The sequence below is a fragment of the Maylandia zebra genome, linkage group LG5 (assembly GCF_041146795.1).
Source record: "Maylandia zebra isolate NMK-2024a linkage group LG5, Mzebra_GT3a, whole genome shotgun sequence".
Lineage (NCBI taxonomy): Eukaryota > Metazoa > Chordata > Actinopteri > Cichliformes > Cichlidae > Maylandia > Maylandia zebra.
Genome location: NC_135171.1, coordinates 16,317,639 through 16,335,879, shown reverse-complemented (window position 1 = coordinate 16,335,879; position 18,241 = coordinate 16,317,639). Strand labels below are relative to the sequence as shown.

The 18,241-nt window shown below is 39.7% G+C and overlaps 1 protein-coding gene across 1 annotated transcript; it reads left to right on the top strand.

The window, feature by feature from the left end:
* The first annotated feature begins 651 nt into the window (after positions 1-651).
* On the top strand, positions 652-18,241 carry stx18 (syntaxin 18). Its single transcript, XM_004545190.4, has 11 exons — positions 652-879; positions 11,990-12,057; positions 13,190-13,305; positions 13,453-13,530; positions 13,652-13,718; positions 13,808-13,899; positions 15,537-15,631; positions 15,945-16,003; positions 16,293-16,362; positions 16,459-16,539; positions 17,291-18,241. The coding sequence occupies exons 1-11, from the start codon at positions 727-729 to the stop codon at positions 17,384-17,386; spliced, it is 975 nt and encodes a 324-aa protein (XP_004545247.1). The 5' UTR covers positions 652-726; the 3' UTR covers positions 17,387-18,241.

Here is an 18,241-nt window from a genome sequence, read left to right as displayed (position 1 = left end):
AGCAGTCTCAGAGGTTCATTACAGAAATAACTGTTCAGGTCTCTGTAATGAACTGCTCAATGGACAGGCTTTTATCTGTTAACAAAGAATCATTGCTTGCATTATTTATTGATAAATATAACGAGTTTATTAAATAATTAATGATGCATAATCCCTATTTTGTCTCTCTATGTTTAAATGCTTTTTCCTTGTTTTTCACTATCCTATAAATTTTGCTTCAACTTGATTTTCCTCACCTTTACCTCTGTGTATTTCTGTCGTTTGATCTCCTCCCTTGTATTTGCAGTCAGATTTTCCCATTTTTGTTGCAGTCTGAAACTGTACAATTGACCTGTGGGATGGCAGAACTTATGGTTTGGACTGTCGTTTCCCAAATTTGGCACATACAGGTAAAGGCTTCAAGTTAATGCTTTCAGACCGAAGGTTTCAGTTAAAATATTAATAGATTTTTTTTTTAAATTAAAGATATTTTAAGATTTTCCCTACAAGAGTTGATTCTAAGCGACTGGTCTTTAAATATACGATCGGACTGTAGCAGAATTCAATTATTATGATGTGAATATTACTTATAATAAATAAATACTGATGAAATATTTAAGGTGAAACGTAACGCTTTCGTACCCGTATTACAGGAGAAATCCAGCGCGTCCCACGAAGATGACGTCCTCATCGGGTGACGTGTCAGTTTGTTTACAGCGGTGAGCAGTCGGCTGCAGCTGCTCAGACATGGCTGTTGATATCACGTTACTTTTCAAAGCCAGCGTTAAGACGGTCAAAACCAGGAACAAAGCCATAGGGATTGGCTTCGACTCGACCAAAGATGAAATTTTCAAGAGAAGTAGACCGAAGAGTGGCTTCTCACCGAGGGCGAAAGAAGTGGTGAGTGTTCATCCAGGCTAGCGTTAGCTAACTTTGCTAGCACAGTGGCCAAAGTGCTTTACGTTTAATGGCAGCTTCTAAACTTACTACTACTTTGTAGGAGCAACAGCAGCCAGTGAAATACAGTGCATATACGATGCTTACCACTTCTGTTTCCTTTGGTGTGTTGGCGCTATTCGTGGTTAGCCGGTGTTCTGTCAACATTTGCAGACTATAACTTTGCTAAATGCAGCATGAACTTAAACTGGATTAGATTTTTTAAAATTTATATTGAATATATGCAAATTATGTTCCAAATTTGTCATAGAATAGATAATATTATGATACGTTGAGATTTGAAATATAAAGGTTGTGATTTTGACTAATACAATAAGTGGCCAGTTAATCGTTTGTTGAAGGCTTTGAGGATCTGTACTGAGAGTAGGGAGCAGGTGAAATAGAGCCTGGAGATGTGCAGGTATGCTTTGAGAGAAGATGAAAGTCAGTAGAAGCAAGACAGAATACATTTGTGTGAATGAGAGGGAGACAGGTGTAACAGTGAAGCTGCAAGGAGCAGAGGTACTGAAGTTTGAGTAGTTTAGATATCTGGGGTCAACCATCCAAAGCAACGGATAATGCATAAGAGGTGTGAAAAAGAGTTTGCAGACAGGGTGAAGAAGGTTGAGGCAATGTCAGGGGTGATTTGTGAGAGAAGGATAGCACCAAGAGGGAAAGGGAAGGTTTGCAAGACTAGACCTTTTATGATGTATGGCTTGGAGGTGGTGGCACTGACAAAAACGACCGGAGGCTGAACTGAAGATGTTAAGATCTTCACTGGGAGTCACCAGGATGGACGAAATTAGAAACAAACGCATCAGAGGGGCAGCTCGGGTTGAGCAGTGTGGAGGCAAAGTTAAATAGGTAAGGATGAGATGGCTTGGGTATATGCACAGTCGGAAGAGAAAATACACTAGGCAAAGGATGCTGAACGTGGAGGTGCCAGGCAGGAGGAAGAGAGGAACACCTAAGAGGAGACTCATGGATGTAGTGAAGGAGCACATGCAGAGGGTTTTTGTGATAAAGGAGGGTGCTAGGGATAGGGTGAAATAGAGGCAAATTATCTGCTATGGTATTTTGTAAAGGCAGCTGAAAGAAGAAGAAGAAGAAGAATATCCCATCGATGTTAATGAAATGCTTTTATGCCCTTATATACTGTGGTAATCTACAACTTTTACAGATACAATATTCACTCATTAAAGTTATCTGGGGATGTCCAGGCTTGCTACATGTGTGCTCAACTGTGTTTTACAATTCCTGGTTATTATTATAATAACTGTATTTGTTGGAGTATGCCGTTATTATAAGTGCATACGCCACTTCATATAAAACATTCTTGGCACAGATTGATAGGTGTGGGCATCATAGGGAGAGAAATAAGTCAGAAATGTTGTTTCATAGCTGCTGGTGTGCAGTCTCCCAGTCTATATTCTCATATCTGACCAAATTCTCATGAAAACAATCACTCAAGGACAAAAGTGTCACATAAAATATATATATGTATTTTCCCCAACATGAGGCCTGCAACTGATATTCAGAAAAAATTTTACATGCTTGGATCAGCAGTTGATATGGTTATTTTTTCAGAAACCATATAAATATGAACAGCTACACAACTGAAGAAGTATGTTTTCATTTCTTCCTTTCTTAGTTTTCTGGTAATAGCCAGTTAAAATGACCTTGGTCTCACTGAAAAATGCTAGCTTTTTAATACACTGTCAGTAATGGAATTTAGACTTCATCTCCTCTAATACTGTAATAATATAAATTTATTTGTAGAATTTCACATAAGACTAAATATATTGGGGAAAACAGTTTTGGATCTCATTTTATGAGACATTGTGTTGATTCAGGAAATGTCATGAAAAACATCTTAAATTATCTTTTTCCGCTGAAATACAGACCCATCCTCTATGGTTGACGGTACAAGATCTAGCAGTGTACATGTTGCTTGTACGTCTACTGCTACACTTTGGCCTGACATGAATATCTCAAAAACAAACCTCTTCAAAGGTACCTTGAAGAACCACTTTACGTATCCCAAGGGGAGTCAGGGCTTTAAGTTGTACCTAGAGCTGGGCGATATGAGATTTTTTCATATCACGATATGTTTTTTTCATTTCAGGCGATAACGATATCTATCACGATATAAGCCAAATAACTATATTTGTAAGATTTAAATGTGCCGTTGCTCACAAGTAAAATGTGAAATAATCAGCAGCTTGTTTTTATTTAAATATTTATTTCCCATAATAAGTTCAACAGGGTAGATGTACTTAAGGAACATGAGACTTTTTCAGATAAATAAAGGCAAATATTGCAAACTACACAAAAGGCAGCCGCTAAAGCGTTTAAGTTTCAAAATAGAACAAACGAAACAGACTAAATTGTCAATTCCACTTAGAAACAAAATATTAATTCTAAAAAGAAATCTTAGTTTGTTTTACAGAAGAACAGACAAAACTGACTAACTTTTGTCAATATCAAATAAACTGAGAACTAAAAGGAAATTCTCAATCTCTCCTTGTTGTATAGCTTAGCTTTTCAAACAGTTTTAACAGTTACTTTAGTCTGACAAAAGCCGAATGACGAATTAGCGCTTCCAGTCAGAGACTGTCCACGTCCACGCGTACACGGGTATTTTTGAAAACGGAGATTTTCCGTTTTCGTTTTAAAAAATAATCCCGTCCACACATAAAGGCAGAAATGAAGGAAAACGCTGCTATGAACATGCCAAAGCAGCAGGTGGCGCTAGATTCCTAACCGTGCAGAAATGTTGGCCAATCAGAAGTCTAGAAGCCTCGGTGGGTAAAAGTAAACAAAGCTGCGGCATAGAAGCAGAACCGAGTCGTATGTGTGGAGGGACAGTAACTGTGTGTATATGTAAGCATTTAAACACTGCAGAGAGTACAATTAACAGTAACAGTATTGTAGAAATTCATTTCACCGAAACAATAACGTGGCGCACAGTGTGACGCATGCACCAGTTTATTGTATTTCCAGACTTGCTTTTGGCACAATTTACAGTGCACGCTACTCTGTTTTTTGTCAGACTTGAAATAGCCGAAATACCTTCACACTACGGAACTTCTATGGCTCTTCCGTTCGACAATCTCTCCGGCGTTGGAACCATCATCTGTTTTCTCTTCGGTCACGCTCGGTTGATTTTTCTAGTCGGCACACTCATTTCCTCCATTACCCGCTGGCTGCTTCCCAAACAAACACACGTGCGGCTTGGCACTTGTGCTGTACGTAACAAGTCACGCGACGTGACGCTGCGGCTGTGATTGGTTCGGCTCTGCGCTACTTAGTTTGGATTGGCTGTTCTTTTCTTTTTCTTTTTTAAGAGGACAAGAGCGGCGAGGTCTATCGCGATAGCTTAATTTCTCTATCGAGTAAAAGTTATATCGCGATACATATCGTTATCGTTCTATCGCCCAGCTCTAGTTGTACCCGATGTCTTCAGCCATCAGCCCGAGGCAAACATGAGCCCATTTGCTGCAGCTCTGCACAACCAGGTTTTTGTTATGTTCTGTTACATGGATATTAGAAATGGTGGTTTAATAAAGGCACTGCTGCTTATTCAAGAGAAACCCAAACCTATCCTGTGGTGGCTGCACCCTGCTCTCCTCCCCCCCTACTGCTGTCTCCTTCGCATTGCAGATATCATCTCCGACCATCTCAGTGAAGCCGTTTTTGCCGAAATTGAAAATGTGAGCTTGGAATGTCCTGACTGCTTACAGTTATGTCGCGGTTTTCACCCACGTCTCCCCGGCTCAGCTATCCTTTTCTGTCTCTATTCGGCATCACATAGGCAGTCATTTTTATGCAGGTCGCCTCTTCCCATGTATGATTCCATAAACATGCTGCAATAACATTTTCTTTCGGCTCTCAAACAATTTCTGGGGAAAGCTGATCCTCCCAAGAGCCAGTGATTAAAGGTGGAAGATCAAAACAGAGAAAATATTAAATTAGGTCCCCAGTAACAATGTTGACGGCCGGCACCTAATGCACAACAGATGTGGGTGCCCTTCAAGACATGCATAACTCTCCCGCTAACTCTCCCTCCTAAATTCCCATTGAAGCTTCGCAAAAATAGAAAGAAAACATCAAAGTTGACAAATACACAGTGGACCTCTGAGACTTTTTTCTTTTTCCACTCAAAAGTCAACACAATGAGAAAGGAAATGTAGCTACTTTCAAGTCGATTCAAGAAGGGTTTGATTGACTAATAAGAGGGCCAGTGTTTGCAGGGTGGGGTTTGGTAAGGGGAATCTTTTACCTCATAGGGGTTGGTTTTGGGCGCTGTGATCTCCGTTTCACCGCTCACCTCGTCGCTCTCCGCAGCATGCTACCCTTCTCGAGTTTAAATGGGGAAGGTCACTCTAAAATTGTCAAATTGGGTGTAGAAAATAGCGCTTGGCTCCCCACTCTGCGTTCAGTATTGGTATTCCAAAATTGGCTCCTTCTCACACTGTTTTCTTTGAAACACTGAAAAGTGGGCCAGCTCTTAAAATGATGTTGTGTTGTTAGAGGGGCTCTTCGCTGTGAAAACTTTACAGTGAAATGGTATGCTCTAGTATTTTCGTAACATTTAGTCTGAATTTTTCGACGATGGTTAAGTTTCCAACTCCAGTGTGTTTTCTTTTTTTTTAAACAATTGAAATTTCATTTTATGTTTGAGATGTTATAAACTAAATCAAGCTAAACCATTGTGAAAGTGAAGTTAAAATTATCACCTTGTATCACACCGGGACGTTAAAGAGGATCAGTGAACTTGCAAAGGTCAGAGTCGCAGATCAAAGTTGAAATAATCGTTAGAGATGTGTTTAAGAGCCTGTGGGTGTTTTGCTTCAGATGAAACTGGAATGAATTTGCACATTTCTTCTTGTGATTAACGGATCACATACAGATGGTGTACAGCCACAGCAGCAGATGTTACATGACATTTATGAGTTGTTTAGGGAATGTGGTGCACAAGTATGCCCCCCCCACAGTCTTTGTAGAAGTAAAAGTAATTGGCAGTCAAAGAAAGGTAAAACATTTATCATAGGGATGTTAAAAAGCCCAAAAGCCAGATCAGTGAAAAATAAAAGAATTGATATTGTACATAATATGTACTAAAGCAATGGTAGCGCCTTATTTAGCCACATTTTGCAAGTTTGCAGTCAGTAATTTTATATTATGCTTCTGCTCATCACGTTACCAAAGTACAACACAAAAGGTAAAACGCGGTCTCATATAGCTGCCTAAGCCAAGTCTATGCTGAGCGATTTGCAGGGATCACGCTCAGATGAACAGTGCTGCTAAATGGTCTCTTTTACCAGTTGGCCTAATCTCTGCACTGTTTTCCCATGAAAGCCAGGCAAATTGAATTTTGAGGCATCTGCTGTCAGCCCTGAGCAGGATCGTGATCTTTGTTTTACTGCACGCAACAAAAGGTTTGGAAGGACTCATGAAAATTAAACTAACGAGCAAAAAGTGGTTAAAAGCAGTTTTACAGATGCATGACAAGCTGTAAGTCATGAGGCAGTCATTGCTTTTCTGTAGACACGATTGTTAGAGATGAACAAGCAGCAGCTGTGGATACTTTAAATACTGTCTTACGGCATTATCATTAGGCAAATGTTGCGATTTCCCAATACTAATGACAGCAGACCGCATTCACCACTCTTAACACTAAAATCCGAGCCATGAAACTCCAACAGATGTGTACTTATCTGTTTAAGCAAATGACAACTATAAAGAATACAATTGGGCCTTTTGTTACAGGATAAAATGTGGAAATAAGTCATGGGGTATTCATTATTTGTTGTCATTTCACATTGATACTGAATGCACAAAATAAAACTAAAGCAGATGATACTGTTTCAGTTTTGTTTTTAAAGCAAAGGTCAAAAGACGAGTTTGTTTACTGTCTTAGAGGTAAAGACTCAAGTAGGTTTGAGTTTTCCAGTACTGTGAGAATCTGACTCGAATCAAACGTCTAGATTTTCCATGCACTCCGCAAATTACTTTGCTTTATTAAATCACTGAAGTGTTTTCTGTCTTTATAGATTATGTCTTTTTCTTGCTCGTGTTTTTGAAACTAAAGTTTAACTCAAGTGGTTTTGTTTTTGGTTCTTTTTTGGAAGTGAATTATATCAATTCAGTGATGTATAATACACTGAAGGAAAGTTGCAGTGTCACTTACTCTGAAATTGCATTTCTGGTACTTTTTAGGTGTTTTCAGTGCTACTGTATGCAGGGGAAAAAACGTATTTATTATAATGACCATGACAACTGATACCAGGTTGGCAGGAGATGCTCATTAAGTACATCTAAGTTATAGAGCTAGTGATTTTGCTGATTTATTACCTTTTGTTGTCAGGATTTCAGCATGTGTATCCTGCTGTCCTAAGCAGGGGTGAGCTTTCTTTTATTTACTTGTTTCACCAGGGGATGCCAATGTGGACAGTACGTTTCTTACTCTTCTATGACCCACTGTGTGCAGTACTGTTTGCATTATATTGTATATGAATATTGAACATTAATAAAGTGTAATATAAGATTTCCTCCTGGGCTGAAACAAACACGTGGACTTGCAAACCATAATTCCAGTTCGCTGTGATAATATTTTGGCAGTTCTGAAAAACAGACACAGGTTTGCGTCAGTCCAACCAAGGCAACTTGACCGGACTTAAGTAAACAAAAGAGAGATGGTCTTACAATTCAAAAACATGCTGAAATAATCACAAAACGTGATTAAGTATGCTCTCTAAGGAATATCAGTAAATACAAATACTTACACAACAATATTTTGAATCTAATGGTAGATACTGTATGTATCTATTATATTATGTGGTGTCCTTTTTTAAAAACAGTTCTGTTTATCTCACATGCTTAACGTCACCTTCTCTTCAGCTGCCAGCTTTGCCTTTTGTTTATTAATTAATTTTTTGTCCCGTGTTGTCCATTTGTGTTTTAGTGAAACGTTACAGCCCCGCCCTTCACATCTGTTTCATATGAAATTGATTATTAAGATATGATGGCTTTGAATGCATGCTTGAAATCGGTTTAGGCAGGCTGTAAACCTTCCTCAATAGTTTTGCCACTGACTCAGTCCGTCTCACTAAGCTCCAGCAGCAGGACCGTTACAAGTTGTGATTGAACAGAGATGATTGCTGAATGCTTTCCATCTGTCTTGAAGGGGAGAAATGTGACACAGTTGTAAAATACAAAAGCGGTAATGTGGTCATTTCAGCTTTGTACTCTTTACCGCAGACTATACATTGGCTGATATTCCTCAGTATTTGAAAATCTCTAATATATGATTCAGACTCTCCGTCACTTTTCAAATCCATCCTTGATCTGACCTGTGTGACAGTAGATGAAGAAGCACCGAGACTGCATGCAAACGCTGCTTTCCACATCTTTGTATCGAAGTGAATTGGCCGGTTAAACTCGTGACAGATTAATACAACTTTAGCACATATTAAAAGGGTCGAGGACCCAGTTGGTAAATATTCTTAAAAGCTTTCTTTGATTACTCCTTGTTTGTTTATAGAGCTGGCTAAAGCTTCCTAACTGTGAATAGACATGAGAAGACAAAACTCAGCCCATTAGAGAGTCAGACATAAACATGATAATAGAGTCAACATGTGGCTCAGCGTTCTCCTCTGAAGCATCCTCTCTGCATCAGGGCCACATTCCTAAACACAACATAACGTGGCGTCAGTATGGATAGCCCACAGTCAGGACACACAGGGACTTGAACCAAAGCAGGGCAGTCATCATCAAATTCTGTCAGTTACCTGGATTAAACAAAACAAAGAGCTATCCAGGCTCTTTAGAAAATCTGCTAGCTAAGCCTTTTCTCTTTTCTTCCTCATAATAATCCCCCCTGATGGTTTGTTTGGACTCAGTCAGAGCTGGAGGGAACCAAGGGGAAGGAGAAAGTGAGGAGGTAAAGTGGGGGTCTTTGATGATGACGAGATTAGATATAGCCCGGCAGACTGTCTCCTCTTGCCTTCCCTGCGAGCTCTGCCTCACACACACCTGCGGCAGCTACACGTTACACTCACACACACGTTCACGTGTACCTATGCATACACATATGTGGTGAGCCGCATGCACAAGGCCACCCCCTTCCTCATTGTTCAGGAATTACTTGCTCTTTAAGGTCTTACGTTACAAGAGCAATTGATCCCTCTGACCCCCTGCAAACCCTTGAGGTTGTGCTGGGAATCCAAGCTCCAATGTATACACACAGGAGGCAGCTCAACCCCCAGAGCAGCAGTCTTTGACACTCCCCAGCACCCCCACAACACACAACAGACACACACACACACACACACACACACACACACACACACACACACACACACACACACACAGACCTTCCACTGTGTTCCAGTGCTTTGGGCTTAGCACTGCCTGCTGGTGAAAAGGGTGTAGTACCACGAGTAGAGGTTTGTAGTCAGATAAACTTTGTACAAAGCTGAAACCGAGTGTTAATTGCAAGCAGGAAACAGTTTATAGTAAAGACAAGCCAAATCGTTCTTGGTGTGGAGGAGTTTATATTTTCTAATTTCAAGTCTAGATTACATAAATATCTCTGTGTTTCATTTAGGAACTTAGACATAACATTTCACTTTATTTGTTCCTCACAAAATCATACCAAAAGACTCTAAACCACAACGAACGAGTTGAAATGTTACAGCAACAACACAAAGCAACTTTTAATTAAAAAAACAAAAACCAAACAGTCCAATTTTTGCTGTAAGATGTTGTTTCCAAGCTTGTTTGCAGTTCAAAGCTATAAAAAACTTATAAAGGTTGTTACAATGATAACCAGTCTTATTCACTGACATGCTAGATTTTAATTATATGAAGGATTCTTTGCATGTGTTTGATTAACTTCAAAGAGCAGTCCGTGACTCTACGTACTACTTCATGTCATTAATATAATTCATCTAAATGGTTGCAATAAGACTGTGTTGCAAAGATGGCTGTGTCCAATTAATACCCTCCAAACAGCAAGCTGGAAGGATTGCTCATGAACCTCTACAGTGTGGGAATGTTTCAGAAACACGGTCAACAGTGTGGTGCATTGCAAATGGCTTATTATGCCAGTGCAGCTATTAACAAGACATCATCCTGTCCTCACTTAAGCATTATATACTACAACTGTCAAGGTACTGAGTGTATTCTGTTTGTAGTAGTTGCCTAAAAAGGGATTTTTACCTTTTTCCTCTCCATGCATCGTCTTAACATTGTCGTGGGCCATTTTATATTGTATTTTTTGTATTTGTTTTAACAGTGGTCATATTAACTGCGTTAGCTCCAGAGATGAGGTGAATTCAGAATGTGTTAAGGATTTTAAGTCAAGTGAAAGCACTGATTTGTCAGTTAAGGGAAGCGCCGACTGTTACATATGCAGATTAATATAACAGTGTCACAGGAGTCCTTTTGAAGTTGTGCTTCAATATTATTCTGATCAGGCATCTGAAAAAAGGTCTGTTATTATTGTGATAACTGACAAACACCTGTGTTTTAATCATAGGTCTTTTGTTTGGTAGTCAAGATACTGTCAAATTTACCGAACAAGAGTGGTTGTAATAATATTAAAAACATTTTTAGATGTCATATTTAGACATTATAATCATGTCAAATGAAGAATATATTAAAATAATATACATTTATGATGTAACATTAAAGTTTGATTACAGATATAATACTGAATGAGTTGCATCATAAAATGTCACATGACACGATGATGCTCACCCAAACATTATTGCCGTCTGCTCCCATGCGATATTTTCTAGACTTTAAGTGTGTACAGTCATAATTATGGTTGGTCAGTGATTGATTGAGAATGCTGCAACAGTAAAACTAGAGATTTACTAGAGCCAATTTCAAACAGGCATGTTTTGAATAGGCTCTAAACTAGTAACTAATGCTGATCTGAATGACTTTAAACTATAAGTACGGTTCTGTTCTCCCTGAACCCTCCAAGCTCAACTGCACTGAACATCAATTAACTCCTGACCTCACAAATAATTGTATTATTAGCGGGGGTCAGCCTGCCTTGTCCTTGCCTGCGTTAGCATGCCCCCCACAGCAGTATCGTACGTCACCCTCTAAACCAGAGAAGGACTTCTGGGTTTCTAACAAATTGCTCGGCTCTGTTTATCACAACACCTTCTTTATGCCCTGACAAACGAGTCATTTTTCAAACGTCAGCTCAAATAAAACACCGCTTTAAGTCACTGTGACGCTAGGAATGAATGTTTAGAGACATTATTAGACGACTGGTGCCAGGTTACTCTTTACAGCCAAAGCAATTTGATAATTGAGGCTGTTAGCGTGAAAAAGTGAAGGCTGAAGACAGCGTCGTTATGCTATCAAAATAATCCCCCACGCTCTGTGCTCGCTGTCACAGTCAAACTCATTGTGTCATTTTTCAGTCCTGCGCCTGTCTCAGTTCTGTCTTCTTGTGGATCCAACAGAGCCTGCTGTGTGTGCTTTCACACCCTCTTGTAGCCTGCCAGCAGAAGTCTGTGGACAGGGAAGCAATTTGGTCTTTTTTAATATTTGACTGAATTACACGAGCAAATATTGGATTGAACCAAGTTTCCTCTGGTTTCCCTTTGCACACACACACACTCCTGGACTTTCTCTCTGTGATAAATAGCAACAGATCATAAATTTAAAGCTTATTGGAAATGGCTCTGTCAGTGCTCTGTATGCTCTGTAAGCCCTTGGTTTTATTTATGAGAGCTGTTTGACGGGCAAATTGCTGGTTTGATTTTTGTATGTCCTGGAGTTGATGAATTGTCATAAGTAAATATTGAGAATTCACAGAGATAGAAGGACACTGGTTTCCTGTCACTTCCAATAAATGTAAAATTATGCATTTACTCTGGCTCTGTTGGAATGTAGCTGGGAGAAAATAGTTTCCTCATACATGTCTGGAAAAAAAAACAATGTTGACCAAAATTAACATATTTGAAGGTGCAACTGCGTATTTAAAGACTTGTTGACATGACGGTGATGGGGTCGAGTAATGCTACTTCTCACTTTATCTTGGCAGATCACGAACATCACCAAGCTCAAAGACTTTCTGCTACAGCACAGAAAAGATTATGTGAGCGCCGGAAGGTAAGCTTCTCCAAACAGTCACAGTAATCCACCACAATCAACAACAGCAACGGCAAAACCCTTCAAGGCTGCAGGGAAAGCTGATGAGGGCACAAACGCTTTAATTCTGACAAAATTCAGAGAAGGTCAGGAGTCAGGGTTATTTTCAGCGTGCGTGAGTGTCTGTGCGCGAGCTACAGGGGCTGCCTTCTGGCACAAGGTCAGCAGCGAGTCGGGTGGTCTGTAGAGGCAGACTCCAGTCTAATTGTCTGGAATAATTGAGCTGCAGCCAAGTGTAGAGCAAATCACACCCAGGGACTAATCCAGGCCTTCCTCTCTCCAAGGCCCCTCTGCGTTGTGTGTGTGTGTGTGCGTGTGTGTGTGCGTGTGTGTGTGTGTGCGTGTGTGTGTGCGCGTGCGTGAGTAGCCACTGTTGGGAACGAGTTGTTGATGAAACCTCAAAAGAAAACATTAACTAAGCATTAGACATGTCAGTGGGTTGAGTGTGGTAGTATTTAGTGATGGGACTGTCCACTGATATGTTTGCAGGTCTTGTATACATTCAGCTTTTCCCATAGCTGTTACTATCTTCCAGATTTCCTGTTAACCTCTTAGTCCTCAGAGTAATTGTGACCTATAGTTGATAACTGATTTATTTACACTGATGTTATAACATGATGTAATGGTAATGAAACTAAAGTCCTTCAATGGATGGCTTGTTCAGCTTCAAATCTTGTAATTATTATCAATTATTTGTTGTCAAGTGACATCTCTATTTCCTGGACAGCCACCCACAAACTAATAATACAAAGGGAAAAGACTCAAATGTGGATTGTCATATTTACTTTTTAAAGTTTAAAACACCTAGCTAAAGCAAAATACAAACTTTAGCTTGCTTACTGCCTTGCTTCCTTAGGTTTCCCCCCGCAAAGTATGCATTGCATGATGGGATGCTTAACATGATGCTCACTTAGGACAAATTTGGAGTACACTGTTTAAAGCTGCGCGTGGAAATGAGGGAAGGAGTATTTGGACAAGTGCTTTCTCAACTTGAAACTATTCACATTACGGCATGTCTGTCGGTGTAAAACTAAATATGATGTTTGTAAAAGTCTTCAAGCTCACTCTCATTGCTCTGGTGTGTGTTTTACAGTCTCATTTCATCAGACCTTTCCCGCATGACAGACAATGACCGTGACCAGATCGACCAGGATGCTCAGATCTTTATGAGAACCTGCTCTGAAGCCATCAAGCAGCTACGCAATGAAGGTGTGTCTTTTATTTCTGTGCAGCAAATCAACTTAAATGGAAATTTAAACATAACATATCTGGAAATGCTGATATGGTCTTGTTCATACTGCATGCTTTCCAAGTCAGGAAGTCTTGACTGTAAATATATTATTGTTGTCATCTCAGCTGAAAAACAGGTGATATCAGCTCAGATAAAGGAGCACAGGGGAGCGGTGCTAGACCTCATTGAAACATACCTAAAAGGTGAGTTTGTAGCTAATTACTGAACTTCTAGTGAGTCCTCTGTTACCTGTTTTAATACTTCATAATTCTTTCATAATGCATCTGACACAATTTGATCATACCTTGCATCTTTGGTTTTAAGGTGTATGCAAGCTGTACTCTGAGCAGAGAGCAATTAGAGTCAAGAGAATGGTGGACAAGAAGAGGCTGTGAGTATTTGCATTCCTCACTGACCTGTTGTCACTCATCATTTTTAAACTGCTTGTGATTCATGTAATATTGTGTTCTGTGGTCACAGATCAAGACTGGTACCAGAGCATCACGGTCCAGTGGAGAAAAAAGTGGAAGTGGAGCCCACAGAGGAGGACACCGTTAAGGAGGGAAGTTCTGGTAAGTCAACATGCAAAGCCTGTCACGACAAGCCCTACTGCATTTTATTAGAACTTACCTGACTCCAAATTATGCTTTCTTCTTCTACTTTTTTGTGATCTCATATATTTCAGCTTTTTTTAAAACATATATAATATATATAATGTCATGGTGTCTTATCACAGTGTCATTGCACATGATGATGATGATGATGATGATGATTCTTTGTGATCTCAGTTAAGATTGAAAGTTAAGTATGAGTATTATTCATATCATCATCCATAGCCAACATTGGCAGACAGGAAGCAATAAGTAGCACTATTTGGATCAGTTAACTGTATTAAATGTTATAATTAGGGATGGGTATCGTTTAGGTTTTATCCGATACCGGTGTCAAACCAGTACTTTCGAAACAGTGCCGGTGCTTAAACGGTGCTCAAACCGGTGCTTAAAGAGTGGAGAACACACACTTTGTCCAAAAACCTCTCATGTTCAGCTGTTTTTTTTTTTTGTAGAAAGATAACAATGTTAGCCTTTTCTGCAGCTATAGGGCATATATGGTATCACTCTTGGCTGGAAGCAGTGCTTAAACAATGGAAAAAACACAAACTTTAAACCTCTCATGTTTAGCTGTTTTCCACTTTTTCTTTGGTCGTTTTAGCCTTTTTGGCCAGGGTGAAGGGAGTATCTGCCATCAAACAAGAAGACAACTGCATGTAACTACAACAGTGTTTGCTAGTTCACCTTACATGCATTAATGTAATAATGTGGTGAGCCTACTCAACGTAAATTACACACGGACAACATTAAGCTACTCACGCAGAGAAGAACGGCTGCTGCTGCCATCATCATCCGTCATCATTTCTGCTACACTGGCAGGGCTAGGGGCCAGGACTCTCCTCTTCGGGTTTTTGGGAGATGTTGCTAACTCTGTGCATTTCTCGGCTTTTAAAAAAATCGCTATGCGTCGCCAGGTTGGTCGTCAGATTCCAGGTGTTACCTCCTTTGCACAGTATCACCTTAAAGCACTTGTTGCAGGCTGCTGAGTTTGCATCTTTTGCTGTGAAGTACAGCCAGACTTTTGACGGCTTCGCCTTGGGCATTTTTAATCTGTAGCTCGAAAAGAACGTACGTACCTGGGCCCGCCTACTATCCTTGCAAAGGTAAAATGATTGGCTAGAATCCAAAGTGTATGACATCTCAGGGAAAGAAAAAAAAAGCACCGAAATGTGCGCTGCTTTACGGTCTGGTTACTACTGTTTATGTCAGAACCGGTGCCATAATGGCATCGGATACCGGTACCTATCCCTAGTTATAATTACAGTAGTCAAAAAGGACATTTATTATTATAATCTTGTCAACTTGATTTGTATTTGAAAGTGAAAACTGCTTTAAGAGACTGCTTCCTGAAGGCAGTTGAACCAATTTCAAAGCTCATCTGGACTCACAACACACTCACTCTAAAAAATAAGTTACTGAATGCTGGAATAGCTTACCAAAGGCAATAAAGGAGTATGGACTAAATAATAAACTAACTGAAGATATTCCATTTAAAAAACTCCATCATAATAACTGCTCAAGGTTATATTTTCAGAGAGGTTTCTTATTGTAACACGTCTAAAGTTGTCTTTAAAAGTCTTTTGTCTTTCGCCCTTTAGAGAAGACTGCATCATCAGAGGTCCAGGACAACCCTGTAAACCTGTGGGAGGAGAGCCGAGTGGAAGATGAGCTCTCCCCAGAGGAAATTCAGATGGTGTGACACCTTAGAAAATATTTATGTATACAGAATAATGAATGAATAGATCTGCATGTTTCAAACGTTAATGTTGTACTTTGACAGCGTGTCGGTGCACAGGGACAACTCGTTGTTGATTTTTGCCAGAGGTTTGAAGGGTTAAAGATTTAGAGCAGCAAATGTCAGACTAATTTGGATTGTTATTTGTCATCACAAAAGCAGCTTACAGGGATTTCCTGATAAGGCAAATAAAAGTGGAAATATATTTACACTAAATTAGCATTTGACATCTGCATTATACATATTTATTCAGTACTGTGTTTATGTCTAGTTTGAGCAGGAAAACCAGAGGTTGATCAGTGAGATGAACAGCCTGGTGGATGAAGTGAGGTGAGTCTCCATCTGTGTATGTTCCCTTCTGTTTTTGATAAGTCTGTTTTAAACAGCATGGCTGAAATGTTAGATGTTGATCAAGACAGGATTAAAATTACCCAAAGATTTGAGTGTTTGCAGATTAGTCCTCTGGTGGCTAATAAAACTAAATGAAATGGATCTGAAACACTTGTGATAAAAAAATCACTAAACACTAAATGTTCCCCTAACATCATCTGGAAGGGCTTATATATGCTAGCCACATTATTTTCATTGGATGCTTCATGCCAGTGTTTGTACCCACCAGGCAAATCGAAGGGAAGGTGGTAGAGATCTCACGACTTCAAGAAATCTTTGCTGAGAAAGTCCTGCAACAAGTGAGCTGGGTTCCTTCGGTTTCACACAGGCACTCTGTTAAGTGCACGGTGCATTGTTGTACACAGACTTATTGTCCATCTTATTCTCTATGACAGGAAGCAGAAATAGACAACATTCATCAGCTCGTCGTTGGTGCTACAGAGAACGTCAAAGAAGGCAATGAGGATATACGAGAGGTACCTTTTACTGCACTGGGGGAAAAACACACCTCTGCATCACATATATTGGCTGTACATTCTCCGGTCACTTTATTAGATACACCTGGGTGTTAGACCCCCTTTTACCTTCAGAACTGCTTTAATTTCAACAGATTCAACAAGGTGCTAAAAAAAACCTCTAAGATTTTGTTTCATGTTCACATGATAGCGTCACACACATGCGGCACATTTATCAGCTCCACATCCATGATGTGATGCTCCTGTTTCACATCCTAAAAGTGCTCTGTTGGTGACTGTGGAGGTCACCAGATCCTGTTTTCATATTTGAGAAACCAGTTTGAGAGGATTTGGAAGCAGCCATCAGAACATAGGTACTCTGTGGACTGTGATGCTCTTTTGCATACCTTGGTTGTAACAAGTGGTCATTTGTGTTGTTATTGCCTTCTTTTTGGCTCACAGCAGTCTGGCCATTCTCTTTGGACCTCTGGCATGAACAAGGCATTTTGGCCTAGAGAACTGCCATTCACTGGACAGTGATATCAACAACCGTGCCACGTTCAAAGTCACTTAAATCACTTTTTTCCCCCATTCTGATGCTCAGCTTGAACTTCAGCAGGTCTTCTGCATGTCTAAATGCATTAAGCTGCGGCAATGTGATTGGCTAATTCGGTATTTATATTGACAACCAGTTGAACAGGTGTACCGGTGAGTATATATGTGACTTATATTTCCACTCAGTAAAATGTCATTGTGTTTACTTCTTTTTAAGGCTATCAAAAACAACGCTGGATTTAGGGTATGGATCCTCTTTTTCCTCGTTATGTGCTCTTTTTCTCTTCTCTTCCTGGACTGGTATGACAGTTAACACGACTGCCCAAATGGACTCTGGACAACAAGAAACTGCCTGAAGCTGATACACAATGCCAATCTCAGAAGTGATTGTACAACTAACTGAGAAGTGAAGTGATGGCAACAGCGAGACTGAACGTGAGATTATGTCCTCAAGTTTAAATGGCACTTAATTCTTCCCTGATTCTATCTAGGGTAGCTTTAATATAAAAATGCACTTGTATTTTAACATCTTGCCTTTCTCAGCCATGAGTAACAATGGTTTGACTGGATTTCGATCCCTGTGAATCTCTTCCGAAACTGTTTTATGCACTAGAGCGTATTTGCATCTTGACATCACAGTCCCATGTATTCAAAAAGATTTGTTCTTTATGTAAAATAAATTACTCTAAATGCTCAAAATGGTTTGCAGATTGGAGCCGAATAAACTGTACTGGCACATCAGATACACTCAAGTAAAAGCAAATGATTCTCAACTAATTTATAGCAAATTTAACGTGTACCTTCTCTCATTAATTCATGATGATATTTCATGATATAAAACAATTTTTATAATTCGTATCTATGTGGGTTTGCAGATAACATCAAAGGCAACTGAAGCCGCTGCCTGCCTTGGTTTGTGTCAGCTAAGGAGAAAGTAGCTGTTGACTTCTGATGTTTCTGTTAATCTGTTTATAATGATTAACTCAGATTCCAGTGACAGCATTAAAGTGCTTTGAACATTTTTTTCCTTTGATGTCAGCTCAAGAGCAACTGGAACTTTTAACTGTGTTTATTTTCTGTGCCGAGGGAGTTTTCAGCAGCTCTGACATGACTTGCTCTCAAAGTAATGAATAAAAATCTTCTTTTGCATAAATGGATTGCACATAGA